Source organism: Chionomys nivalis, chromosome 3 (genome assembly GCF_950005125.1).
Source record: "Chionomys nivalis chromosome 3, mChiNiv1.1, whole genome shotgun sequence".
NCBI classification, from domain to species: Eukaryota; Metazoa; Chordata; class Mammalia; order Rodentia; family Cricetidae; genus Chionomys; species Chionomys nivalis.
In genome coordinates this window covers 111,961,063-111,988,883 of record NC_080088.1, presented here as the reverse complement: position 1 = coordinate 111,988,883, position 27,821 = coordinate 111,961,063, and the positions used below count along the sequence as shown (strand labels likewise).

General features: G+C 52.7%; 2 protein-coding genes across 7 annotated transcripts in view; one reads left to right on the top strand and one right to left on the bottom strand.

Moving 5' to 3' along the window:
* Hvcn1 (hydrogen voltage gated channel 1) lies at positions 1 to 27,648 on the top strand. 3 transcript variants are annotated; one of them, XM_057764596.1, is made up of 8 exons: positions 1 to 58; positions 490 to 544; positions 5,719 to 5,840; positions 18,884 to 19,156; positions 23,180 to 23,284; positions 24,295 to 24,526; positions 26,210 to 26,322; positions 26,633 to 27,648. In XM_057764596.1, exons 3-8 carry the CDS (start codon positions 5,820 to 5,822, stop codon positions 26,696 to 26,698), a joined length of 810 nt encoding a protein of 269 aa, XP_057620579.1. In that variant the 5' UTR covers positions 1 to 58; positions 490 to 544; positions 5,719 to 5,819; the 3' UTR covers positions 26,699 to 27,648. The 3 variants fall into 3 exon arrangements, with proteins under 3 accessions (XP_057620579.1, XP_057620580.1, XP_057620581.1); XM_057764597.1 differs by lacking the exon at positions 490 to 544 and having other exon boundaries at positions 18 to 58; XM_057764598.1 differs by lacking the exons at positions 1 to 58; positions 490 to 544; positions 5,719 to 5,840 and adding an exon at positions 14,783 to 14,826.
* Tctn1 (tectonic family member 1) overlaps positions 23,876 to 27,821 on the bottom strand; it is a 32,299-nt gene continuing 28,353 nt past the window's right edge. The window contains exons 14-15 of one of the 4 annotated variants that reach the window (XM_057764583.1): positions 27,629 to 27,791; positions 23,876 to 24,658 (exon numbers count right to left, since the gene is read on the bottom strand). In XM_057764583.1, coding sequence (XP_057620566.1) covers positions 27,648 to 27,791 — 144 coding nt within the window. In that variant the 3' untranslated portion in view covers positions 23,876 to 24,658; positions 27,629 to 27,647. The other 3 variants (XM_057764585.1, XM_057764586.1, XM_057764584.1) reach the window with 3 other exon arrangements.

Here is a 27,821-nt window from a genome sequence, read left to right as displayed (position 1 = left end):
GGGCTGTGCCTAAGTCTCTAGCCTGGAATGAGAACAGAGCTGAGCAGATTGCAGTCAGGTAATGAGGATGGGGCTGGGGGAGACAGGGGCGCCCCTCTTCGTCCAACCTCAGCCGTATCTCAGGCTGGGGGGTGTCCTGCCCTGCACGCGGCTGCTGCGGGGCAGCCGATCGGCCTGAGGGCCTGGAGGGAGGAAGGAAGCCCTGACTACCCTCCATCCTCGTGATTCGCGTCTGCTCCTAGGCTGGACATTTGTCCGTCATGGCTGGGGCCTGGTTGGGGATGTTGGGGGAACCAGGCCAGGGCTGGCAGGCGCCGTGGGGTGACTGAGGTCCCGTGCTACTTCGTGGACTGTAACTTCCACCCCGCTATCCTCCCAGGGGAATGGGGCATTGACAAGCACCTCCTCTCTTAGTGGGTGTTACCAGGAACCACATACACCCCTCATTGTGTGACCGGTGGAGGAGGTAACAGTGTTCCCCTCCTACAGGTGGAGAGAGAGTCAGCGAAGAAAGCAGAGCCAGCTCAGCCAGCACGGCCAGCAGGTGGGTGTAAAGCCCTAAGCCCTGCTTTCCACCCCAGAGCCCCACAGCCACTCCAGGGATACAGCAGGAGGGAAGGGGGTGCGGGTAGTGCTAGTGCCCCAGAAGGAGACCCCTAGAAGTCAGCCTACTGGTGCATCCTAGCAGGAGGAATCCCAATTCCGCAGCTCCTTCCGGAAACAATTTGAACCCCCTGGTGGGTGGGCTGGGGCCGGGTATACTGTAAGACTGAGAGCAGCATACATTCCTTCCAAGTCCCACACCTTTACCTAGCGCCTATGCCCACTGAGCGCAGGGCTCTACGCACCTTAGCTGTGGGCTGTGCCTCTCTGTGTCTTAGTGCCCTTTTCTGCTCCCAGGGCATTCTGAGTGGCGCCCATCTCCCAGGTCTGCTGAGATAACTGGGGGAGATGTAGCCCCTCCCTGTCTAGCACAGGGTCATCTGGGAGCTGTGTTCCTCCGCATCTTGCCTTACCCCTCAGAAAGAGTTTCCGCATCCTAGTCACTTTGCTTCAGGTTGGTGGGGACTTGCCGAGGTTTGCAGTATTTCCTGACCACCCACCAGCAGCTTGAGGTTTCTTGAGTAAGGCGCCAGCAACTTCTGCGTCCAGGACTCCCCTGAAAGGCTAGTCAAGGCAGGGTTTGAAAATCTCTAGGCTGAGACTTACCCAATTCCAGAGCTCCCTTTGGCCCACAGCCCTCCCTTGGCCATGGTTTAGCAAGGAGGAAGCGTGGACCGCTTATGTCACCGGACTTCTTTTCCCAGCCACCCCAGTGTGTGGCTAGAGTCTTGGTCGCCCCATCTTAACTCCCACTCCATCTAGGCGAAGTACAATTTCTGGCCTATACAGATGGTGAGTCTAGCCGCTATGATGCCCACGTCCAGACCTCCGTCCATCGTGTCCCTGTCATAACTCTTGTCCCCCAGCTCCTCATCATTCTCACAAGCTGGGAGCCCTGGTAGATCCCCCACCCTACCCCCACTTCCTGTAATTTATCTTAATTCACATCTCTTGCCCATGCACCACTTAAGTTCTCGCTGTCAAAGGACCTTCCTCTTGTCCCCACAGTCTTCTTGAAATCCACTTCCTCAGGAGCCTGGCCACTCCACCTGAAAGAGCCGAGCTTCTCATTTTGTGCCTTTCTCACCCACCAGGAAGGCCTCAGCACAGCGTGTTGCCCTAGTGGTGTCTGTGTATCCAGGCTCCATCCTTCTGCACTCCCTGGGCCCAGCACAGCACCTCGCATAGAGAAAAGGCACACAGGGCTCCATAGCTTTGCAAGCAATGAGCACAGACTTCTCAGGCTGGTTGCTCAATGGCCTGCTTTCTCCACCTCTGCCCAGACCCTCGTGTGGCCTTCCTCCCCGCTCGTGTGGCTTTCAGCTTCTCCTGTGCAGGTTTTTGTGGTTGGTCACACCATCCGCTGTGCTAGAACACTGCTGCCCGTGGATTTGCTAGGGAGTCCTGTGGGATGGTTTCTGAAACAGAGTGGCCAAGTCTGTTTGGAAGGTGCTGGTCCCTGTCGCTAGATGTCTGTCTAGGTTACATCTCTCCAACCATGGCGAAGTTTCTCCATGGCCACTCAGGCATTGGGTTTTATCATTTTTATATTTGGACTAGTTTATTGTGGAAGACATGAGAGTTTGAACCCCTCAGTCAGGGCTGGAGAGATGGCTCAGGGGTTAAGAGCACAGCCTGTTCTTCCAGAGGTCCTGAGTTCAGTCCCCAGCAACCACTTGGTGGCTCACAGCCATCTCTAATAGGATATGATGCCCTTTTCTGTCATGCAGGTATACATACAGAACACTCATACATATAAGGAAATAGAATTAAAAAAAAAGAAACCCTCTGTCCTTGGCTGGAGAAGCCATGTTTTTCAGTATGTGAGTTAGTTCTGTTTTAAAAACAAAGGGATCTCAAAGGTTCTTTAACTTCTCCTTTTACCTACATGGAGGGAGGTTGTTGGTTTGTTTTGTTTTTGTTTTTGTTTTTTTGAGACAGGGTTTCTCTGTGGTTTTGGAGCCTGCCCTGGAACTAGCTCTTGTAGACCAGGCTGGCCTCGAACTCACAGAGATCCTCCTGCCTCTGCCTCCTGAGTGCTGGGATTAAAGATGTGTGTCACCACACCCAACTTTGTTTGTTTAACTACATTTAGTGTGTGTGTGTGTGTGTGTGTGTGTGTGTTTGCACAGTGTACACACATGTAGAGGTCAGAGAACAATCTGCCAGGGTTGATTTTTCTCCATCCACTCTGTGGGATAAACTCAGGTTGTCAGGTTTGGTGGCCCTTCACCTGCAGTCGTGAAGGTTGCATTTGAGTTATCTCCTGTCTGTGTAGTAGCTGAACTCCACTGTTGCCAAAGCTGCTGAGGCCCCTGGCAGTCATTGGGCTGGATGAAGGGCACAAGAGAAGAGAGAGGCTCAAGGGAGAGGGAGCTTTTGGAGGGGTTAAATCTTTGAATATTTTTCTCAAACTGATGACATTTTGCTTCTGTAGCTAAAAAATAACTCAGGAGGCGCTGAGACGATGGCTCCGTTGGTAAAGTGCCTGGCGTGCCAGCATGAGGACCTGATTTTGACCCTGGTTCTTACATAAAAAGCCGTTGGTAATGCTAGCTGTCCAGAATCCCAGTTCTGGGAGGTAGAGGCAGGGAGACGCAGGCTCATTAGCAGTCAGTCTCACTGAACTGCTTGGCTCCACGTTCAGTTCCGTTCAGTCTCACTGAACTGCTTGGCTCCACGTTCCGCTCAGTCCCACTGAGTTGCTTGGCTCCACGTTCCGCTCAGTCCCATTGAGCTGCTTGGCTCCCCGTTCCGCTCACTCTCAGTCCCACCGAACTGCTTGGCTCCACGTTCCGCTCAGTCTCACTGAGGTACTTGGCACCACGTTCCGCTCAGTCTTACTGAGCTGCTTGGCTCCACGTTCCGCTCAGTCTCACTGAGGTACTTGGCGCCACGTTCCGCTCAGTCCTACTGAGTTGCTTGACTCCACGTTCCGTGAGGGGGACTTGTCACAAAACAGTCACCTGGAGAGAGACTGAGAAAGATGCCCGGCGTTGGCTGGCTCAAATTTGGGAATATGTACACACACACAAAATGCAAGGTGTGTAGGGTTACCCACTGGGGTTCTGGGATGGGAAGGGGGTGGGACACATCCCTTGTGACCGCCAGCAGCCTCGCTGCATTCCCACAGTGGAGTACCTCCATCTAGAGTGAGCCGCCACAGTGCGGTCCCCAGGGACTGTGAGTGTTCTCAGTTTGTAGCAGGGGCTATATATATACATTTGGTGGTTTTAAAAAAGCCCCATCTCCTATCTCATAGTTCTGTGGGTCAAAAGCCTAAAAGCAATTTCCACGGTCCAAATGGAGAGGCCCCCAAGCCTTCCTTCCTTCTAGAGGCTCCGGGTGGGTCTGAGGGTCCTTGTCAGTTTTTTTTTTTTTTTTTTTTTTTGGTTTTTTGAGACAGAGTCCAGTTTTTAAGGGTGCACATAGCATACATTAGCCTCTCTCCGTAGTGGCGGCCACCCGACATCTTCGGGCTTCTCTCTGCTGGCAGCTCTGTGGCTCTCACACCTCTGCTGCTGGTGACAGCATGTCCACCTGGGCAGTCTCCTCTTGCACAATCTTGAATTTAATGGCTGTGCACACATAAAGTGACAAACTCCTGGGTTCCAGATGAAGGGGCCTGGGTGCTCAGGGGGGCTGTCAATCTACATACTACACCCTAAAAGGATATAAGCACGGTTCTGAGAGAGGAGCATGTCACTCATGTTTGTGTGAGAAGAAAGTGAAGGGGAAGCATGCTCACTTCCTTCGTGGGAAAAAGTGAACTCCCAGAAGGTCAATTAGTTGCTGGTCAGAGGGGGCACTCCTGGGAAGGAGGCGCAGGGTAGAGACTGGCTCACCGGCATGTATCTCTCTCTATTGTTGCAAGTTTTACTATATGTCTCTGTCACCTATGTTAAAAATAATCTTTAAAAATCACACATAGTCATTCCAGAACCAAAGAGAAAGAAAAGAGCTACCAATGCCCAGAGTTTTCCTTTAAAAGGTGGGCCAGGTCCTGGAAAGATGGCTTAGGGGTAGCATGTGTGCTATTCTTGCAGAAGACCTGAGTTCGTTTCCCAGCACCTACGCTGAGCAGCTGACAACCACATGAAGCTGCAACTTCAGGGGAACTTCTGTCTGGCCTGTGAGGGCACTCGCGTTCACATGCACAACCCTGCACACCGCAACACACACACACATACCCTTTAAAAATAAATCTTAAAAGAAAATTATTTGTTGGGGGGTTGCACACCTTTAATTCTGTGCTAGGGAGGCAGAGGCAGGTGGATCTCTGCGAGTTCAAGGCCAGCCTGGTCTACATAATATAGCAAGCTCCAGGCCAGCCAGAGCTACATGTTACAAGCTTGTCTCAGAATTTCTTTTCAAAATGTGTGTGCATGTGTGTGTGTCCCACGGCACGTGTGTGGAGGCCAGAGGGAAACCTGTGAGAGTCTGTTCTCTCCCTTCCCACCATGAACTCAAGCCGTCAGATATGGTGGCAAGCACTTTTACTTTCACCTGCTGCGCCATCTCACCATCTCTGATTTTTTTTTTTTTTTTTTTTTGATTTGTTTTTCAAAACAGGGTTTCTCTGTGTAACAGCCCTGGCTGTCATGGAACTCACTCTGTAGACCAGGCTGGCCTCGAACTCATAGAGATTCACCTGCCTCTGCTTCCAGAGTGCTGGGATTAAAGTCCAGCCTAATTTTCCTTTTTAATTTTGAGACAGGACCTCACTATGCAGTCCAGGCTAGCCTTGAACTCATAATCCTCCTGCCTCAGCCTCCTGAGTACCAGATTACAGATATACCACCATGCCAGGCTCAGCATACAAAGTGCTAAATCTAGCTGGTTTCCCTTAGTGTGGTGTTCTCAGGGCTTGTTAACACTGTAGCAGCTGTTAGTGTTTCCTTTTTGAAGGCTAGATAGTATTTCATTGTGTGGCTCTTTATCCATTCCCTCCATCGGTGGACGTGGTTGTTTTTAATCACTGGCAGCAGTGATTACTGTACCTATCTCACAGATGCCCGAGGGTGGATCCAGCGCTCAAACAGGTGTTCTTTAATATTTGTATGACTGTCTTCCCAGATTGTACCCTTCCAACACATTTTGTGACCTTATTTTTAGGTGCTGTTCAAACTGTGAGGACAGATTGCAGAGCGTACCCTCGGTGACAGCAGGGTGACACATCGGTTCTGTCATTGTTGGATCCTGAGACAAAAGGAAAAATGGCTTCCCAAGACCAAAAGGTAAATGTTGTCTGGATGCTCCCGCTGTGAGAGGAGCAACCTGTGGAAGTTTCCTGCAGGTCAGAGAGAACCCCCTGTCTAAGGGTTGCACTGTGCCTGCAGTCAGGACGGGAAAGCTGCTGCTAGGTTTCACAGGACCCGGAGGCAGGGGAGCCACGGTCCACCATACAAACCCTGATTTCTAGTTTAAGAACCATGACGTCAGAGCTTGGCTGGGTGTGGTGGGGCAAACCTACAAGCCTAAAACAGGAGGATCAGGGTTAAGAGTTCAAGGTCATGCTCGGCTACCGGGAGTTTGAGACCTGTAACCGTCTCAATGAAGCAAAGTCAGGATTCCTTGCCGTCCAACTGTGAGAAAGCACAGCAGGGTCTCAGACTTGGTGCTGTGGGTACTTGCTGTGAGGAGTGGGCTTGGTAAAACTGCTGGGCTCTTCAGGAAGGTTCTTGGCCCCCAGCATGGAAGGCATGGGTCTGCCACCTACGACAAGTGGGATGAAGTTGTCTTCAGTCTTTGGTTACAGTGGAGACAGGTGTCCTGGTGGGGATGATGGCAACACTGGTCCAGGCTGCGTTTTGGTTTGTGTGTGTGTTTTTGTACTAGTGACCGTGAGCACTGATATAGGCAGAGGTGTCCTCAGAGGGAGCAGCCACAACTGAAACTAACATAGGGGTCCAGGTGGGTCTGGGGATCAGAATGAAGCTGGACAGTTGCAGGGATAAATTGCGAGGTGCTGAAGGCTTGTCACCAGCCTGTACCAGGGTGTGGGCCACCGGGGGAAGTGGATCCTGGAATGCAGAACCAGCTAGGATACACTTCGGGAACTGGAGCCGGGTGGGGCATACTCTCACCACAGAGGGGCTATCTCCATTGTTGACTGGCTGGCCAGGACCCCTTGTGGCAGGCAGCATGTTCCTGCCATGGCTGAGCCTGGCCTGGTACACCATGCTTTGAACTTGTCCAGCATGCTAGATTTTTCTCTTTTTAAATTATATTTATGTATTTGTGTGTTTGCATGTGTACTGTGCCGTGGCATAGTTGTGGCTGCCAAGGACAACTTGTGGAAGTTCATTTTCTCTTTCGACCAAATGGGTCCCGGGGATCAAACTCTGGTCGTCAGACTTGGTGGCAGGTACTTTACCTGCTGAACCATGTTGCTGGCTCCTGGCCCTCCTAGGTTTTGAGAACACAGGCACTGGTGGTGGTGAGTGTGCAACTCCGCACAGAGCTGACTGGTGGTCACCAGTTCTGCCGAGATGGGTGTGGCCACACTTCCTTAGAGTCCCTTTCTCCTTTTTCCTTTCCCTGCTCCTCAGTTTCCCATTCTGGGAAATGGGAGCAATAACATTAGCCCACAGAAATACAGTAAGACTTACACCTAACAGTGGCCTGTGGCATTAGCAGGGTGCCTGGGGACAACTGCCACTTATGTCACAGGCTGCCGACTCCACGATGGAACAAGCAAGGGTTGTGGTACATGTTCTGGTCTTGTTCCACAGTTCAGATGAATGCACGTGCCCGGCTCATCTGCAGGGTTTGGAAGCCAGGTGCACAGAGCTGGGGGTGGGGTGCCCCACTGGCTCACTTCCTCTGGAGGTGCCAAGCTTGGCTGTGACTGTCAGCCTCGCTGCACTTACTGGGTGCTTGGGAGCTCTGAGTGTGACCCTTGTATGCCAGGTAAGAGGCTTATCTGCTCTGCATGAGGCCTCCCCAGGTTCCATCCCAGCTCTGCAGGAATGTTTCCCGGCCATTCTAACATGCAGCTGGCCCTCTGTGCACGGCCAGTGGTACTGGTGGGGACACAGCTTTGAGAACTTCCTTTTCTGTCGGGAAGCTCCACTCGGGTAAAGTCAGACCCTTGACCATGACATAGAGAAGAATTTCAGGACAAGCCAGACTGAGACAAAGGTAGTGAGTTCATTAAGTATTCAGACAGACAGACAGATGGAAGGACAGACACAACCTTAAGGCACGGGTTTCAGCTTCTTTTTTTTTTGTGGGGGGCGGGTATTTTCGAGACACGATTTCTCCGTGTAATAGTCTTGGCTGCCCTGGGATGCACTCTGTAAACCAGGCTGGTCTCAAACTCAACAGATCTGCCTGCCTCTTCCTCTGCCACCCGAATGCTGGGATTAGAGGTGTGCACCACCACAACCCAGCAGGTGTCAGCTTCTTGTGAGAGGTGCACTTAGGTGTGTTTGATGGCTACATGTTAAAAAAGTGGGTTGCACTCTTTAGGCTGAGGAGGCTCAAAGTCACACACGCCCCAGCCCTAAGTGAGCACAATCCACTTGTGCTCGACATTCATGGTTGAGGTGTCTTCGGAGCAACACCACACTGTCCCTGTTGGTCATCTCTGCTCTGTCAGCTGTGTTGAGGTTTTCCTCAGGTAGTTGGAGACACAAGCTGGAGGATGGAGAGAGTGGCTTCTCCATGTCTCCTCCATGTTCCTTGGCTCATTCCAGAAGGGAGCATCAAGGAGGGGCCTGAGGCCTTTCTTCTGTGGACTCCATGGCTGGAACATCACCCTCACACTGGAAACCAGGTGACAGCACACAGCTTCCAGATGGAAAATTTACCCTTTCCTCTGCTTTTATGAAGCAGCCCAGCTTGTGATACCAGGCGATGTGGCGTGGCTGGTGTCACAGGCTTTGCATCTGTCTCTCATTCCCTGAACATCATCATGTCTGTCCTCTCGGGAAAGGAGCAGGGCACTTCCCTGCCTGTTGGGACAGGGTGGCCATCAGCCCTATAGAAGTGGAGTGGAGAGGTGGACAGTAGAGGGAGCCACCTAGGGCAACGTGTCAGAGAGTCCCAGGGATGAGGCATGACAATTCTTCTGTCTGGAGAACTTCTGTCCCAGGCCCCCACAGCATTGGCTTCAGCAGCTGGGCTACATCTTGAGTGGGGAATAGGAGGCAAGGGCCACTCCTCCGGGCACCCTGGATTACAGTTCAGCTCAGTTTCCTAGCTATCTGATTTTTAGCAAGTCTCTTATCCTCTGTCTTCTTTGGCATCTGTAAATGAGGCCAGTCTGGAGCCATGTGGTAGGGATGTGGCGTTGTTCTAGGCAACTCTGAATAGAGGTACTGAGTTAGCGGCTGTTCTAGGGTTGGGGAGGATGCGCCACCGTCCCATTCTTGTGTGAAAGTCATTGTCCCACACAGCCTCCAAGCGTATCCCTGACCTTCCAGGCGAAGGTGAGTTGAGCATGGCTCTCGACAGACCTGGCTCACCAGTCCCCCACACCTGAGTCAGTCAGCCACAGAGGGGTTGTTTTTGCAAACCTCAAACTTCCTCCCCACCCTTGAGAAGGAAAGACTTCAACGCCTATTTACAGACTTCCCTGATTTTATAAATAGGCAATTCCTCCGAACACACACGGAGCCAGGGTGGGGGCGGGGCAGGTGGGCTCACTGCGCGCTGCCGCTCACTGGGGAGACACTTCCAGTGAAAGATATGGTTTGTGTAGGAACCTGTGCAGCCTGCACCCTGGGGTGTTCAGTCGGACGTGAGGGTGACAGAGGAGGTGCAGGAGTGTATGATCAGGACAGGCTGGCCAGCACCCCTGAACTAGGATACTTGGAAGGAACCTAAAAGAGGAAAGAAAAGCTAGATGACAGCACGAGAGAGGTTACATATTCCAGGCCAGAGGAAGCCACGTATGTGTGCAAAGGCCCTGAGGCCAGACAAACCTGCCTCGTACAAAGGCTGAATGGAGGCAGTGTAGCTAAGCAGGGAGAGGCAGCTGAGACCAGGTATGTGGGCAGAGCTGCAGTGGGAGGGGGGCAGGGAGAGCTGTTCTTTACCATTTAGAGTAGGGGGAAACCAGAGACATTTTAAGCAAAGGACTATGGGAGGATCACAAACACCGTCTTGTGTTCAGTGCCTTGCTGGCAAGGCTGCAAGAAAGCAGACATGAACCCCAGGTGAAGCCAGCCAAAGGGAAGGCATTGGGCTGAGACCGCAGGAAGCTGGCCACACGCAACAGACTTTCCTCCCCGGGGTTACAGAGGGCACGCGGCTTCCTCTAGCAATGAGCTGTGACAGGACACGGGGTGTTCAGGACCAGAGAAACCCGTTAGACACCAGACCACACCCACAGGGGTTTTAGTTTTATGAGACAGGTTCTTGTTTTGAATTCTCAATCCCCCTGCCTCAGCCTCCTGAGTGCAAGAATCCCAGGTGTGCACCAGAAGCTCAGTCCTATGAAGAGGTGATCCCTTGGGGACTCCCCTGGCTAAGGGGACAGCAGGAGGTCAGGATAAAGGAGACTGCTTTCTATAGGAGGGAGGAGCAGGATGCCATGTCCCTTAGGAAGCAAAGTTCTGAGATGCCAGAAGGCAGAAAGGCAGGCAGGCTGCCTGAGGACAGCAGCTGCCAGTCACCTAAGCTCTCTCTGTTCTGTACAGAGGGAAGCAGGTTTTGGAGCTCTCAGGCAGCAGGTGGGAAGATGGGTTTGGAGCTGGGGAGCCAGCTCTGAGTTCGAATCCCTAGAAACCAACACAAATGTTGGGTGGGTCTCCACATATATGTGCTTGTGCCCTTACATGCAAGAATGAAGGATGGGTGTGGGGCTTGCTGTGTGAGCATAAGAACCTGAGTGCCAGCCCAGAATCCTTGCAGAAAGCTGGGCATTGTTGGTACATGCTGTAATCTCGGGACTAGGATGAAGGGGACTCACTGGCCTAGCCTGCGCACCCTAAGTTCAGTGAGAAAGGCTATTGGGGCAGGGAGGGAACAGTGCCTAAAGATGACACCTCAGGTTGACCTCTGGCCTCCACATGCATGTGTGTTGTGTGTGGTGTGTGTGTGTGTGCACACACATGCATGGATGCAGGGAGGCAGCAGGAAGCTATAGGCAGGGTCATCCTTCAAGTGAGAGGCAGAATCTAGGCAAGGACAGTAGCAAATGTTGGGAAGGTACAGATGACAGGTTAAAGGTCAAGAGTCATTCAGTTGCTGAAGTTCACAGGCTGTGGGGCATGGGGGGGGTAAAGGTCATGCTTGAGGATGAGGTGCCTGCCTGAGTGTGGACACAGCTGACCCACTGACATGCTGGCTGCCGTGTGACAGGGCCTCAGTTTCCCTATCAAAGAGAGGAGACAGTGTATTCAAACCTTGATTTTGCCCCTCATTCAGGTAGCTTGAAGAACCAGCTTCTTTGTAGTTGGATACGGATGCACACTCTTTTGTGATCACAATGGTCAGGAGGCAGAGGCAGGGGGATTTTGAGTTTGGCGCCAGCCTGAGCTACATAGCAAGAGGTGGGGGCTTTCTGGCTACATCTTCTCCTCGTTGGCCGCATACCACAGAGCTCCTGCGTGGCTGGACCTCGTGCCACTGTCACTTGTCAGTCCTCGCTCTTGTCACAGTTAGAAATTAAAGCAGGGGCTGGGGCCATGGCTCGGCGGGTAAGAGCACTCTCTGTTTCTGCACAGAAGCCAAGTTCAGGTCCCAGAACCCATGTCAGCAGCTCCAGGGAATCTGATGCCCTCTTCTGGCCTCTGGAGCACCTGCACTCACACACACACACACAAACACACACACACACACACACACACACACACACACTCTTGTGTGCTGCGGTTAAAGGTGTGCTTCACCTCGGCCTGGCTGGTTTTAGCTTTTTGTTTGTTTGTTTGTTTGTTTGTTTTTAGACAGGGCCTCAGGAGCCCAGGCTGGCCTTGAATTCAAGCCTTGAATTGACTATGTAGCCCAGGATGACTTTGGATTCTTTCTTTCTTTCTTTCTTTATTTATTTATTTATTTATTTATTTATTTATTTATTTATTTATTTATTATACAATAGTCTGTTGTATGCCTGCAGGCCAGAAGAGGGCACAAGACCCCATTACAGATGATTGTGAGCCACCATGTGGTTGCTAGGAATTGAACTCAGGACCTTTGGAAGAGCAGGCAATGCTCTTAACCTCTGAACCATCTCTCCAGCCCCGACTTTGGATTCTTGAGCTTCCCACTGGTACCTCCCAAGTGCTGGGGGTACAGCTGTAAACCGTCAGGCTTTCTAGTTCGTGTTGTTTATTTATTGTGTGTGTGCATGAGAGGAGGTCAGAGGGCAGCTCTGTTCTCTCTCCCATGCAGGGTCTGCTGATCACACTCAGGCCATCATGCTCAGTGGTTAGAGCCTTCACCCAGAGCTGCCTCGAAAGCCAGCTTTCCAGTATGCTTTTAGAAAATGGGCATGATGACATGTACCTGGTCCCAGCTATCAGGGAGGCTGAGGCAGGAAGATTGCTTGAGCTCAGGAAGCCAGCCTGGGCAGCACAATGAGATCTCACATTAAAAAACAAAAGGGGCTAAAAAGCCAGTGCGGTGCTGCCTTCAAAGCATTCCTCTCTAGGGGCCGTGGGAGTGTGTCCCTTCTTCGGCACCTGTCTCCTGCCACTGACTTGTGACATAGGCCAGTGTTTTTGCCTCCTCTGACCTCAGTTTCCCCTCCTATGAATGCAGAAATTGTGCCCCCTGCTCTGCCTCCTTCTCAGGACTATGTGAAAGCAAGTGGGGTTGCCTGTGTGTCCCAGCAGAAGAGAAGGGCTGGAGTTGGCATCAGCTCCTCTTGGCTTGTAGAATCCCTGCCTCTGTCATCATGTGACGGACTCCTCTGGATCTCTTCTGCTCCTACGGACACTGGCTGCCAACATCCAGAGTGACTCCATCTCAATAGCTTAGTGACCTTGTCAGCAGAGACCCCATTCAAAGAAGGTCACTTCCCATTGTTCCAGAGGGACCCCGAAGTTCAGTCTGTGAATGCTCCAGCAGGGAACCACTAGCTGCCTGGGTTCTCTTGACCCTGTGTTCTAGAACATGGTCTCTAAGTCACACAGCCCTGGGGCTGAGCCTGACTCTGCCATCTTCCCCACACTGAGCCCCTCCGTGCTGGCCTGGACTACTGTGGGAGAGAAGATCTTTTGTGGTCATGCTATATAGCATGATGCACGGGCGTGGTGATGGAGGATGCTGCTGCTATAGGGTCTTGCTGGAGTTCTGGGTCAAGGGTTGTGGTCAAGGTCCCCAGAGTAGCTCTGAGAGGAAGCAGGGACATGAGGAAAGCTTTGGGGAACAGGGACTTGGGAGTTGGCTGTGTTTCTTAAAAAGTACCTTTTTCTGTGGTGTTGGAGGTCATTCTGCAGGGAGGGAGGGACTTTCCCCTCCTCCAGGTGGCAGTTTGGCCCCTGTGAGAATACAGACAGACAGCCTTAGGAGGCATGTGTAGGTCTCCACTTACCCTTTCCCAGATTAGTCATTTGTCTGGTGTGACACCTGTCACGTCATTGCATTGCCTTGGAGAGACAGCTCCCCGATTCCATTATGTGTTAATTTGTTCATTAACTATTCATGGAGCCCTTCCCTGGGGTACAGGGGTACAGTGAATTGACACCCTGTGTTAGCAGCTAGTGATGGAGGGGACAGCTGGGGAAGGGACACCTAGGTCCAAGACCTGGATGATATACAGGGTAAGATGGGTCCCAGTCCTGAGCCAGTGAGACCCTGTAGCAGCAGTGTGGGTGGCACAGTGGGAAAGGTAGGACCCAGCCTGGCTGGCGCTGTGTGGGAGGAGAGCGGAGCAGTCCAGGCCAGAGGCATGGCCGCAACAGGGACGCAGGAGCTGAGAGCTGTTAGGTGACATAGAGCAAGGACAACGTCAGGGAACCTAACCGGATCTTCAGCTCTCTGCTTGGGCACGGTGGCAGTGATGCTGTGGCCCCGGGGGAGCAGATTTGGTGGGGAAGTGAGCTGAGTTTGGACCACAGCATGCTACCAAGATGGCGGCAGCTGAGACCAGGCTGTGTACTTGAACATGAGCAACACTGAACATAGGACTGCTGAGACCACCAGAAGTGGAGAGGCCCCAGCCTGCCAAGGTCAGGGTCGGACTGCCAAGGAAGCCAGGCATGAGAGACCAAGCAAGGATATGAAAGAGGTGGAAGCCTGTCATGAAAAATGGGGTCAGCAGTCTGGGTGATGATTGACAGATCAGAACCTGGTGAGAGATAAGGTGTGCATGTGTGTGTGTATGAGTGTGCACTCTACACAGGTGCAGGGAGAGGTTAGCTGCACGCTGTTCCTCAGGAGCTACCCGCCATGTGTTTGTTTGCTTTTGAGAAAGAGCCTCTCACTGGCCTGGAAATCTCCCTTTAGGATTGTAGACTACCATACCCAACTTTTTATTTAATATTTTATTTTTATTCTTAAAATTCTCTGCATGTGTGCGGGTATGTGCGCATGCGTGCAGGTGATGGAAGAGGGTGTCAGATCCCCTGAGGCTGGAGCTACCAGCAGTTCTGAGGTGCCTGCCCTGGGGGCTGGAAATTGAGCCTCACTCCTCTGCAAGCGTAGCCCTTGCTCTTAACTGCTGAGCTGTCTCTCCACCTGCTGCACCGGCTTCTATGTGGGTGCTGGGATTCGAACTCAGGTCCTTACACTCACACAGCACATACTGCTGAGCATCTCTACAGCTCGGGCCTGGGCTTTGGCCACAGGGCGAGGAACACCAGGTCAGAGAAGAATGTGGATAGCAGGGATTCCTGGTGTCAGTGCCAACCCCTCCACTGGAAGGTCCGCACGTCCTGGGCACATGTGACAGAACAGAACCTACAACTTCCGGGGACGAAGGGGGGTGATTTTCCACACTGGTGACACAGGGTTGCCACGGAGGCCACAGGAGCCTGGCCTGGGCAGGTGCTCAGTGGGTGTCACAGAACCCATCTTTCTAGGTTTGTGAGAGGCCAGGGTGAGGACAAGGGCTGTGGTCAGCCCTTTTCTGGAACTTTCCTGCTTCTGACACGGCAGTCTTGACTTAAAACCAGAATTCTTTTCTGCTCCGCTGGATACCACAAGTATTTTCATCCCGAGTTACTCAAGTCACTTCTCGACTGTTCAGAAAGTTTCAGAGCGAAAACTTGCCTCTCCTGTGAGATGTGGTTTTGGCAGAGAGCCTGAGCCTCAGCGGCTTTTGCCTGAGGGGTGAGGTATTTCCTGGGGGAATTCACGGCTGTCCGGGAGGAGGGAGCCTTGGGCAGATGTCACAGTGGGCTCAGGATACACAGCCCCTCCTCGGTACTGAGAGGACGGTTCTGAGGAAGTGCGGGGAATGGAAGGAGAGGCTGTGGAACTGGGAGAGGGGTCGGGCTATGGCTCATGATCCAGGAAGGACCACTCCGAGGAAGTGGCATTGCAGCCAGTTGAGTCTTCAGGCATGGGGACGAATAAACCAAAGTTAGAATGAGGTGAGGGCAGCCAGGTTACAGTGCTCTGAGGGGCAAGGGAGGAGGGGCAGCCTGTTGGAAGCAGAGAGGCTGAGCCTCGTGGGGCCGTGCCCACCACGTGAAAGGGCTTGGGTGTTTCCCTTGGATTTTTCTGGAGAGCACAAAGGAACAGTTGTCAGGGTGAGGAGGATCGTGACAGAGCCAAGGTGAGACTTGCTCAGGCCTGGGTAGAGAATGGAAAAGTCAGGGATCAGTAGGAGGCCATGCAGCCTTCCCGGGCCACTGAGGACAAAGGTTTAGACTAGAATGCTGGGTGAGGAGGCAGCAGAGGTGGAGGGAGGATGCTGAGATGCAGGCCTCTGTGGCTGGGGCATTAGATGGAGCTGCTCCTAGGAGGCCATGCACTATTTCAAGCTTTCCTTGGGCCTCCTAGCCTTTGAAGAAATCTGCAGTCTGCGGCTCCTGAGGTACCATATTATATGGGTGAGGGGGCAGCGAGGCAGCCTGGGGTTCAGATGCCTGCAGAGCCTCCGCTTCCGCATTCCACTTCAGTTGCCCCCCAGCTACGACAATGGGGCTTCCCCCGGCACTTAGCTAGAAGATGTTGGGGCAGTGGGAGGAGTCTGCTGACCAAATCTAGAGCCTGGAAACATAAAGCCACACAGAACCCAGGGCAGGGTGTGGATGGGGGCAAGACAGGCTCCCTTTCTCCAGTCCGACCCAAGGGCACAAGTTCTTTATTCCTTGTGTTGCTGAGGATAGTGCCCAGGACCAAGAGTGCTAGGCAGGTGCTCTACTCATTGTGCTTACAGGCCTCTGTCCGTTTCCTTGTACGGTCCTCCTGCTTAGAGTTCATTGTGTTTCAGGCTACATGTCTATTCTACCAGACGTGAATATTTTTTCAGCCATTTAAAAATGTACCTTCCTGTTTGTGTATGTGCCTGGGTGTGCCTGGGGGTGCCCGTGGCACAGCATGCGTGTGGAGGATTCATGGGGGTCGGTTCCCTTCTTCTAGCATGTGAATCCCAGGGATTGGCTCATCAGTCTTGGGAACAAGCACCTTTACTCTCCAAGCCATGTTGCCATCCTCAGCCATTATTCTTTTAATCCACCTCTCATCTTTTGATACTGCAGGTGTCCCTATGTTTGAACACTGGTTAGCATTCCTGAGGTTCTGTTTGTTCTTTTTACTTTCAGCCAATTGATAATTCTGTATGTAAATCTTTGTGTGTGTGTGAGTGTGCCTGTGCATCCGTGTGAATGCGCGTGCACTCATGCCACGGTGCACATGTGGAGGCCAGAAAGACAGCCTTTGCTTTGTTGGTTGCATTGAAATTGCTCAAGGTTCAGTCAGCAGGAGAGGCAGCCTGAATCCCAGCGGGCAAGAGCTTCTGTCCCTTCTTATCCCGTTAATTTCCTGGTCTTTCTTTCCTGCCTCAGTGCAACTGCAATGATGCAATAAAGACACAAAACCAGGGTGGGGAAGGAGTGGGGTCAGCCTCTCAGAAGAGGAGAGCTTGGAGAAACCTCCCTGAGAGCATGAACGGCAGGAAGGACAGCAGCAGGAGGGCCTCATGTGGGGGCTGGAGAACCCAGGAGAACTCTAGGCAATGGCATGCCCATGGTCTCACTATATGTTACGAAGGTCTTTGTAGTTCCATAGAGAAGGGGGCAGTGGCAGGAGGCTGCTGCAATACTTCAGGCAGAGATGGATGGGAATGATGGGATTAGAGATTCAGGGAGTGGACTCACAATGGAGTCTAAAGGCAGCACCTTCAGAACTGCCTGTGTGGACTGTATGCTTCAGTGGTTAACTCTGAGTCGCCAATAACACATCCGTGTCACATTAAGGAATAAAAGCACTTCCCCGTCAAGTATTTCTTTTTCCTGAGACAGGGTTTCTCTGTGTAACAGTCCTAGCTGTCCTGGCTTTCGTGGACCAGGCTGGCCTCGAACTCATAGAGATCCACCTGCCTCTGCCTCCCAAGTGCTGGGATTAAAGGTGTGCGCTGCCACTGCCCCTGGCTTCCCTTCAAGTCTTTCAGCCAAGAGGGAGTCCAGATTTGTATTCTCCTACTGCTCCCTGCTTCTTCTGTTTTTTGTGGGAACCTGTGCCTGCTGAAGAACAAAGCCTTGGGAATCTTTCTGTTCCCGAGTGTGACTGTGTGTAACTGTGCCTTTTGTGTGCTTGTCTGTGTCTGCTGTGTGATCTCGTCTATCCCCCACAAAGGGCTTCTCTCTGTCCTTATTGAGGAGCACAGGCAGCAGCACCACATGGGGGAGGGACAGGGCACTTACAGGGATCTTACCCAAAATCATACAAGATCATGTCACTGCCTTCAGCTGATCCCAACTGACCCAGACAATCGCGATACAGTGATTTATCAGCCAAAGTCCATAAATGGATATTCATGTTAGAAAGACACTTTAGACCTCTGTACTTTCTGCATTCAGCAAATGACACCCATGTGTGATCTGGGACAGGGGCATGGAAGAGTGCACGATTTACGATTACAGCTGTGTGTTAGCTTAGGTGTAAAAGTTGGTTACACAGGAAGTCCAAAGCAAATAAGGTCGGAGGCTACATTGTTCGCTCTCTTTTTCTTGGTTTTTGTTTTTGGAGACTGGGTTTTGGCTGTCCTGGAACTAGTTCTGTAGACCAGGCTGGCCTCAAACTCAGAGATCCACCTGCCTCTGCCTCTTGAATGCTGGGAAAAGGCATGGGCCACCACCACCTGGCTTGCTACATTGCTCTCTTAGAGGTAGATTAAACAAACAGGCTGCATACACAGTGGGCTAGCCCTTACTCTTGGTTTTTGTTTGTTTGTTTTTTTGTGTGGTTTTTCAAGACAGGGTTTCTCTGTGGTTTTGGAGCCTGTCCTGGAACTAGCTCTTTTTTTTTTTTTTTTTTTTTTTTTTGAGACAGGGTTTCTCTGTAGCTTTGGAGCCTGTCCTGGAACTCCCTTTGTAGACCAGGCTGGCCTCAAACTCACAGAGATCCGCCTGCCTCTGCCTCCCAAGTGCTGGGATTAAAGACGTGCGCCACCACCGCCCGGCTGGAACTAGCTCTTGTAGACCAGGCTGGTCTCGAACTCACAGAGATCCGCCTGCCTCTGCCTCCCAAGTGCTGGGATTAAAGACGTGCGCCACCACCGCCCGGCTGGAACTAGCTCTTGTAGACCAGGCTGGTCTCGAACTCACAGAGATCCGCCTGCCTCTGCCTCCCGAGTGCTGGGATTAAAGGCGTGCGCCACCACCGCCCGGCTACTCTTGGTTTTTGAGGTAGGGGCTTATTATGTAGCCCAGGCTGGCCTCGATTCCTTATCCTCCTTATCCTTGCCTCCACCTCTCAAATGCTGGGATGACAAGTGTGTGCCGTGTTGGATCATCCGGAAAGGAACTCCCCTTTCCATCTGCCTGGCCAGGACTGGCCTGTGGAGTGTAGGGTTGACGTCTCTGAGTTTTCTGTAACGCTGGACTTTTACTTTTGGACGCTTCCTCCACTGCCGTCACCAGCTCTCAGTTTCTCTGAGAGTGCACGGCTCTTCTGGTATTTACACGTGGGCCTCCTGTAGGGACTGGGCTGTAGTACCGTTGGTGACTGCTGGCCAGACCGCAGGGACATGTCTGGTGGGATTGGGGTTTCCTGTTGCCTCATATACAGCGATATTAGGTTCCAAAAATAAGTGTCCCCCCAAAACCCCCATTTTTTGACCTGGGCTAGGGTGCTCTGTGCACCCTGGGACCTGGTTTGGGTCCTGCTCCCCATCACAGCCATGGGAACCTCAAGTGCATGTTCTGCCCCGCCCATCCAGGCCATCACTCACAGAGCCAAGGTGGCTCCCACCAAGAGGATGAGCAAGTTCCTGAAGCACTTCACAGTGGTTGGGGACGACTACCACACGTGGAACGTCAACTACAAGAAGTGGGAGAACGAAGAGGACGAGGAGGAGCCAGCCCCCACATCGGCCCAAGGCGAAGGCAGTGCCGTGGGTGCAGATGCTGAGGCTGGCCCTGTCCCCACACCCAGGCCGACCCTGGACTTTAGGAACAGGCTGAGGAAACTCTTCAGCTCGCACAGGTTTCAGGTAAGAGGGTGAAGCCACCACGTCCCCAAGGTGGGAGCCCCCTCTGCCACTGCCACTCGTGCACCCCACAGGTATTTCTGAACACTGACCACATGCCATGCTCTGTGGTCTAACCTGGACTGACAGTGGGGGAAGAGAAATGATGGAGAGAGAGAAGGTTAAAGGTCGTCCCGGGGCCTGTCCCTCCAGAGGGCAAGACACGTGGACGCATGCTGCCACTTAGAAAGAAAATATGACTTGAGTGGCAGGCCAGACAGGGAAGGTCCCAGTTGTGTGTGGTGCCAGGTAGCTGAATTGCCCAGAATACTCACAGCCGGGTAAACAGATGGGGGCCGTGGGAGGGAGGAAAGAATGGAGGGGGCGGCTGCTTGAGAGAGATGGGATTTCCTTTCTGGTGGTGAAAGTACATGGGAAACAGACAGTGGCGGCTGCAGAGCCTTGCGACTCCACCCACCGCCTCAGAGCTTTAGGCAGCCATGAATGGTCACTTTATACTGTTATTCTCCCATTGGGAATCTGCCTGTGTGTAGTCTCCACGTCCACCAAGAGAAGCCTTCCTTCCACAGTGCCTGCTTCTGGACAAGGTCATGTGGGTTTCCTGACTCAAAACCTTATCACCATGGGGCCTCAGACCCACTTATGGAGAATTAACAAAAACACGTGGGGCTGAGGTGATGGCTAAATGGGTAAGGTGCTTGTGTAAGCATAAAGACCTGAGTCTGGTTCCCCAGCACCCAGGGGAGAAGTTGGGTGTGGCGGTATGTACTTGGAGGCAGGGCCAGGTGGCTCCTTGGGGCTCACTGGACAGTTGGTGAGCCCCAGGTTCCATGAGAGAATTAGGTGAAGAGTAACTGAAGGCACTAATATGGACCTCCGGCTTCCACGTGTATGCATGGGAGAGTGCACGCACACACACACTCTATACACATGTGCCTGGCTCTCACTGTCACTGCCTCTCTCCGGATTCTGCCATGGGGAAAGAAAAGGGACTTTCTGGCTGAGCTCTGTGGGGGCCATCTATCCCAATCTTGTGAAAGGCAATTTTTCAAAAAGATTTATCATCTTATTTATACATGCATGTGCCTTCACAAGTCTATGTGCGCCATTTGTGTGCAGGAGCCTCAGAGGCTGGAGGGCGTCCAGTCCCTGGAGCTGGAGTTCCAGGTGGCTGTGTGTGAGCCACCTGATGTGGGAACTGAACCCAGGTTCTCTGCAAGAGCAGTAAGCATTCTTTTTTAAGACAGGGTTTCTTCGTAGCTTTGGAGCCTGTCCTGGAACTCGCTTTGTTGACTAGGCTGGCCTCGAACTCACAGAGATCCACCTGTCTCTGTCTCCTGAGCGCTGGGATTAAATGCGTGTGCCACCACCGCCTGGCAAGCAGTAAGCGTTCTTAACCACTGAGCCATCTCTCCAGCCCTATGAACAAGGGCAGGCTTCTTAGGTAGCAAGCTGATGTCCAGAAGCATGGCTGCTCCAGAAAAATGCAAGAGACCAAGGGCATGGGGACAGTCACAGCTCCTGTGGGTCCAGTGCTACAAGGAAGCACTTTGGTGATGCGCTCGGGGCATCAGAGCCCAAGTCCCTTCTGGAAGCAGGGAGCAGCAGCTCCACTCACTGCTGACACTGTTCTTGGGGTGGGGAGGTTATATTGGTCTTTTTTTCCCACTTAAAGCAAGCCAACAACCCAGCATCCCTTGCGTTCTGCCAGCCCCTCTGTGACTGCGGCAGGAAACATAGTATTATGTTGTTGGGGTTGAAATCCAAACCTGCAATTGAAAGCAAACAGAGGGAGCCAGCTTCCTTCCAGCTGTACAGGGAGCCCCAGGCCCACCCCCTGTAGATGTCCCTGCCTCTGGAAGGGACTCATCCCACCTCTCAGCCTGCCATCATGGGTCTGACTCTCAGGCTGGGAAAATAACGGTGACTATCATAAAGGCATTTATCCCTAAGGGAACAGTGACCCCTTATTTGGTCCCCTGTTGTGGATGGCAGCAAGCTGGACGTGACAGTCTGTGGAGTGGCAGGGATGCTTAGCATCATGGCTAGCTGTCCCCTGCAGTGGTAAGGATGAAGTCGAAGAGCTCTGGACAGACTGGGTGATTGTCACCTGACACTCAAGCATAATAGGCCTCAGGGGTTGAAGTCGTGTTTCAGTTGGTCAAGGGACCGGTAAGAAAGGAGACTGTGGCCTACTGCGTTGGAAGTAGATGAGGGGTGTGAGGTTCTTGTGGATAAAGCAGCAAGGTTATTTAACGAGGCAGGGGCTGCTGTGGATGGGCTGTGAGGGGGTGACTTGACCAGAAATGTTGAAGATCTTGGATGGAAGCCAGATGGGATGGGAGGAGTCTTGCTCTCTGCTGGTAGGATCTGCAAGACATAGTGACAGAGCACGCTGTCACTTGTCACGTGAGCTGGTAGAATCAAGAGGGGACATGGCTGGGAAGAGACAGCCAGAGCAGCGTACTCTGCAAACCTAGCCCCACATGCCCATCGTCCCTGGGACTACAGAGTGTGGCCAGCTGAGCTTTGGTTCCGGGTAGGCTGATGGGACCCTGAAGCTGGCACCCCACAGGGGAGAGTATGGGTTAATAAAGGGGTTGACTCCCCTCCACAAAAAGTAACCAGGTAGGGGGGCAGGTTTGAGGTTTGGCTGATCAGTTAATAGAGGCCAAGCATTAAAATTGTCTTTTCTTGGTCTCTCTCATTTCCAACTTCAGGTGACAGTCACAAGATGTAAAATTAATCTTTTTATTTTGTTTTGTTTTTCGAGACAGGGCTTCTTTGTATAACAGTTCTGGCTGTCCTGGAACTAGCTCTGTCGAGCAGGCTGGCCTCGAGCTCACAGAGACCCACCTGCCTCTGCCTCCCAAATGCCGGGATTAAAGGCGTGGGCCACCACCACCCGGCTAAAATGAATCATTTTAAAGTATTTCTGTGGTGTGTGGTGCACAGAGCACTGTACAGCTCACCACTAGCCAGTTCCCTGTCCATCCTGCCCCACCAGAACCAGTCTGCATTGTGTCTGTGTTCTGGGGGTCACATCACATGTGGCTTGAGGGTCGGGTTGCCTGCACTCAGTGTAGCACGTTCACAGCTCATCCCCACAGTAGCACAGGCCCATGCTTCATGCCCTTTGGTAGCTATGTGGTAAGTCTGTTCTCAATACAGTTGGGCTTTGGTTTCCATGTGACTTTGCTAATCCCTATGGATCTAAAATAAACAAGAAATTAAAAAAAAAAAAAATTCCAGGCTGGGAAGACGGTTCTGTCAGTAAAGTGCTTGCTGTCCGAGTCAGAGAACCCAAGTTCTGGACCAGAACCCAGACTTTAACAGAAGACAGAAGATCCTGGTGTACTAGTGTTGAAGAGAGACAGGAGTCCTGGGTCGCCGGCTGGTTAGTCTAGTGAGCCCATGCCACTTGGGCAGTGGTGGTGCACGCCTTTAATTCCAGCACTTGGCATAGGTAACCTGGTCTACAGAGCTAGTTCCAGGACAGCCAGGACAATACAGAGAAACCCTGTCTTGAAAACAAACAAACCAAAGGATGAAACCCCTGAGTACCTGTGGGGAGCTTGGGAACTCGTCTCCCTGAGGGGCCCACAGTCTCTCCTACTCCCTGCCCCTGGGTCACCCAGTCTGTTTCTCCTGTACTATCTCTCAAAGCAAATGCCACTCCTAAAAGGCAAATAGGGTTTTGTTTTTAAGTTTCATTTTTCTATTTCTGTGGTTTGCTGTAGCTGGGGCACACACAGAGCATGCCCAGTAAGTTATTTAACACATCACTGCCTTGGGACTCCGAGTTCCAGAGGGGCCCCCCAAAGGCTACCTGTCCTCAGGGAGTGGAGTGGTAGTGTTCTCACCCAGTGGGCAAAGCAAGCTACTCCCAGAGGGTGACGTGCCTACCCAGGAGAGTGGGAGGATGGGGAAAGGGGCCAGGATCCCGTTCTTAATGTGTTTCCTGGTGGTTCCTGAGAATGAGAGTGCTCCCATCCTGGTCTCATGTCCTATTGCTCCTCCCACCAGGTTGTCATCATCTGCCTGGTGATCCTGGACGCCCTCCTGGTACTTGCTGAGCTCCTTCTGGATCTCAGGATCATTGAGCCAGATGAGAAACACTACACGGTCAAGGTATGCACACGGCACAAGCACACGAGGTGTGGGTACATAGGTGGTACAGCAGGCACACACCAGCCCTCCAAGTCACGCATGTACACAGCTCAGGTCCATATGCAGCCAGGGCATATATAGAGTGCTGCTGATGGGGTCGTTATCTGCAGGCAGGGTGTGTGTGGGGGGGTATCGACTGAGCCACTGGATGCTCAGTGCATGTGAACGCGCCCATCCTCCTCCGGCTCTTTCGTTTCCCTCGGGTACAGGCCTTACTGTGGTCCCCACTGTGGTCACTGTGAGCCTCAGTATGACCGCAGGAGTTGGAATATCCCTTTGCCTCCTGGCTGCCTTAGCAACAACCTGGGAACTCTTCAGGTACCACTTTATGGCTCCCAGGGAGTGTATGACCCTGCCCGTCATCAGCAGTGGAGTAACAGGTACAGGAAGTCCAGCATCTGTCTAGCAGGTCCATCCATCCATCCATCCATCCATCCATCCATCCATCCATCCATCCATCCATCCATCCATCCATCCATCCATAGAGAGACAGGGTTTCTCTGGGTAGCCCTGGCTATTCTCGAACTCACAGAGATCTGCCTGACTCTGGGATTAAAGGTGTGTGCCTTTTATTGGACACTGACATTGTCCCCTCCACACAGACTTGGGTTTTGTCATAGAACATGTCCCTCTCAGTTGGGTGGCTGGGCCAGAGGACACTGGAGAGCTGAGGTGGTTTTCTTCAACCCGGGAAAGCACTCATGACAGAGTTGTGGCCGCAGCCCATCTTTACTTTTTAGTTAAGACAGTTTCCATGCAGGCCTTGGACTCTTGATCTTCCTGCCTCACCTTCCCAAGTCCTGGGCTGACAGTCAGGCCTGGCCAGGGATACCTAATCATCTTCCAAGGGTGGAAACCTTGTCTCCAGCACTGAGTCGTCCCTGGTGACCAGGCAGGCGTGCTTGGGGTAGACGGTGTGGCCAGAGACGACCATGCCACAGTCAGTGTTCCTTGTCATTCTGTCCCCTCAGGCGTTCCACTACATGAGCTTTGCCATCCTGGCCTTCTTCATGCTGGAGATTTTCTTTAAAATCTTTGTCTTCCGCTTGGAGTTCTTCCACCATAAGTTTGAGATCCTGGATGCCATTGTGGTGGTGGTGTCGTTCGTCCTCGACCTCGTCCTCCTGTTTAAGAAGCACCAGTTTGAAGCTCTTGGCCTGCTGATCCTGCTGCGGCTCTGGCGGGTGGCCCGGATCATCAATGGTGTGTCTCCTGTGTTCCTAGACTGCATGGGGGTGGGGGTCTGGGCTCTGTGGTCGCTACCAAGGTGGCAATAGTCACCAGATGCCCGCGATCTCATACCTGGTTTGTATCATGGCTGCTGCCCTTTGGCATCTGGAGAAAAGTAGATGGTAACATTTGGCGCGAGCTGCAGAGCATGATTGCACCAAAGTTGTCTCACACTCTGGTCATGTTTTCATGGTTACCAGAAGGTAGTCATGGAAGCATGGGACCCTTGCCCCGGGCAGCACAGGAGGGCATCCTCCAGAAGGGAGGCAGGTGGATGAGCAGCGCTCCGTGCTGGCTGCCCAACCCCAGAGTCCCCTCATGGAGCTCCCCGTCTCCCTGAGTTACCACTCCATTGCTGCCATGTGCTACCATCCCCTGGCTTCTAGAAAGAACACGAGGAAATCCTGCTCTGCCCACGTCCAGGCACAATCGCTGCTCCTGGTGCGCATATCCGAGGAGCAGCGCTTCTGTGGGCCCTGGCTGGTCGGTGTTGAAACTGTTCAGTCTTCCCAGGAAAGGCAGTGTCCACTTTCCCAGCGGTTCTGCCGCAGAGGGGCAGGGGAGGGTGCAGTCAAGGGATCTAGATAGTCAGCCAGCTTGGGAAGCCTAAGGTGAGGGAGTGACAGTGTGGCTGTGTTTCTGGTGAGTGTGTCCTCTGATGAGGTTGTGACCTCGGGAGTCCTGGCTGACACCTCCTGTCCCACAGCCCTTTGGGTTCAGCAGAGCTGCAGGTAAAGTGGGCTGCTGCGACTTGAGATTGAAGTGGTCACAGCTCAGGCAGCTTAGGTTGGGGGAGAAGAGAAAAAAGCAAACAAGGAACATTCCTTTGTGTCATGTGGAGACAAAGGTGACAGGCCAGTGACACATGGGGTTTAAATGGATTTATCAAAAAGAGGTAAAAGGTTTATTAAGTACACCATAGTGCGGCCACGGTGAGTAGGCTCCAGAGGGGCTCACTTGGCTGAGCGGAGCTGGAAGCCTCACTTGGCAGCTGGGCAGGTGACCTTGTGGTATTCATGGCCCTCATCTGGGTTTGTATCTGAGGGCAGTACTGGTGTTTCTTGAGACTGGCCATGGGTCAGGAGCCATGAGTCACTGGGGCTGTGTAAGGTATCCCAAGTTAGCAGATATGTGCCAGCCAGTCCGGGCCATGCTCCAACACAGGGGTCCCTGCTTTACTTTTGGTCTTTTCGTCTCCATACTCTGAACTCTGGCCAGGGAAGACAAACACCTTTCAGTTACTCCTGGGGATGCTTGTCTTTGGGGAACAAGGAGCATAGGGGCCTGCAGAGACTGTGCCCATGGGGACCACAGGGAAATACTGCCCAGCTGCATACTCTCTGGCTCAGAAATGACGATCTTGTCCTCCTCACTGAGGCTGCCAGTGACAGTTGTCTTGTTCATCGGTCTCTACACGTCCCAAGTATATACATGAATTAGAATACAAGTCTTGGGGCCAACAAGAGGACTCAGTGGGTAAAGACACTTGCTGCTAAGCTTGACGACCTGAGTTTAAGCCCTAGGGCCCACAGGATGAAAGAAGAGAACTGACTCCCACAAGTTGTCCTCTGATGTCCACATGCATCTCCCCTCCCCCACGCACACAGCATACTATTAAAGCAAGCTGTTGCACCACAGCCCTCCCCTCCCTTGCAGGCATCATCATCTCAGTAAAGACACGCTCAGAACGGCAGATCTTAAGGTTAAAGCAGATAAACATTCAACTGGCCACCAAGATCCAGCACCTGGAATTCAGCTGCTCTGAGAAGGTGAGACTTAGGGGACCGGTTCCACGACTGTCCCCTCCAGCCCACTACTGCCCACGCTCTTAAAGCCTACAGCTCTGCCTGTTGCTCCCTCTTCCTGGTCTTTCTGGCTTAAGCACGGGCTCCTGGAGCCAGGCCCAGTCCCTCCTCTGGGCATCTTGTTCCTGCCATCACTGCTTAGGGCCCTTCCTGGGAACGGCTCCCCTCAGCAGCCGGAATGCCACAGACTGTGGCTCTTAGGTGTCTGTAGCCTCAGGCCTGCAGGAATGGGGCTCAGAGCTCATTGCCCAGTGTCTGTCTGCTTTCACCATAGGAACAAGAAATTGAGAGACTCAACAAGCTGTTGAGACAGAATGGACTTCTTGGGGATGGAAACTAGCCTTCCAGAAGCTCTACCCTAGAGAAGCTGGGTAGTGGCCAGAGAGCAACTGTGTGCTGCCAAGTCCACTCCTCATCTTTGCCTTGGCTTGCGCTCCCTGGATGCTGGGGACACATCTTTGTCAGCTCTGCTGCCTCTTCGGTGTGACCCAGAGCCACCTGTCCATGCCCTCCTCCTGCAGCAAAGGAATCATAACCACCTGTTCTCAGCCGGACTCTGCTGTTGCTTGAAAATGGACAAGGTAGCTGGGCTTGTAAAACTTAATGCCATCGCTCCTCTGTGTGTAGGGGACCAGCACATCCTGAGAAGGACAGAAGCTGGCACCTTGCACCAGCCCATTCTAGAAAACCTTTCTTATCTCCTGCTGCACCCCTGGGGGCACCATCCTGGTGCCCAGCCCCTCCTGTGTAGCACCCAGCTGTACCATCAGCTTCAAACTGGCTCTGCACCCACCACATCTCTCTCAATTACTGTGCAATTAATGTATAAAATAAGCGCTCTCCTTCTCCTGGGCCCGCCTACCACATTCTCTCCTTGGTGGCAGCCCACACCAGCCCACCAGTTATAGAGCTAGCTCACTGCAGACTGCCCTGTAATTAGCATCATATTGGGGTACAATGCCCTCATGGGCACACATTTTTACACAGCCTCTTGCTGGTTTGTACTTCTCAAAATGCTGATGGGCATTTTGAAGACAGATCCCGACAGATAGGGGATAACGCACTGTGGAGGCCTGTGACCTGTGTGTGCAGGGTGCTGGAACCCTGACCCAGCCCCCTTGCCCAGCAGAGTAAGGTTCCTGGGAGGAAAAGGAGGTGGAGGGGGCAGAGTGCTGGTTTAAGGGTAATGAGCAACTGGGTTGGTGTCCGCTGGAGCCTTGGGCCTGGGTGCCCACTGCTGCAGAGGAAGACCGTCAGGGTGGGTACTCACTCCTTCAGGTCCACTTGTATCACACAAAGGGGAAGAAGAAGCTGAAGGGCAGCCTGGCATTGATGGTGGGCGGGGCTCGGAAGCCTGCCTCTGCAGGGGCTGACACGTCCACAAATGTCACTGCAGTGGAAATGACAATCGTCCTCTCAGGCCCTGGGAGGGGCTGAAATGGAAAGACAGAACAGGCTCGCTC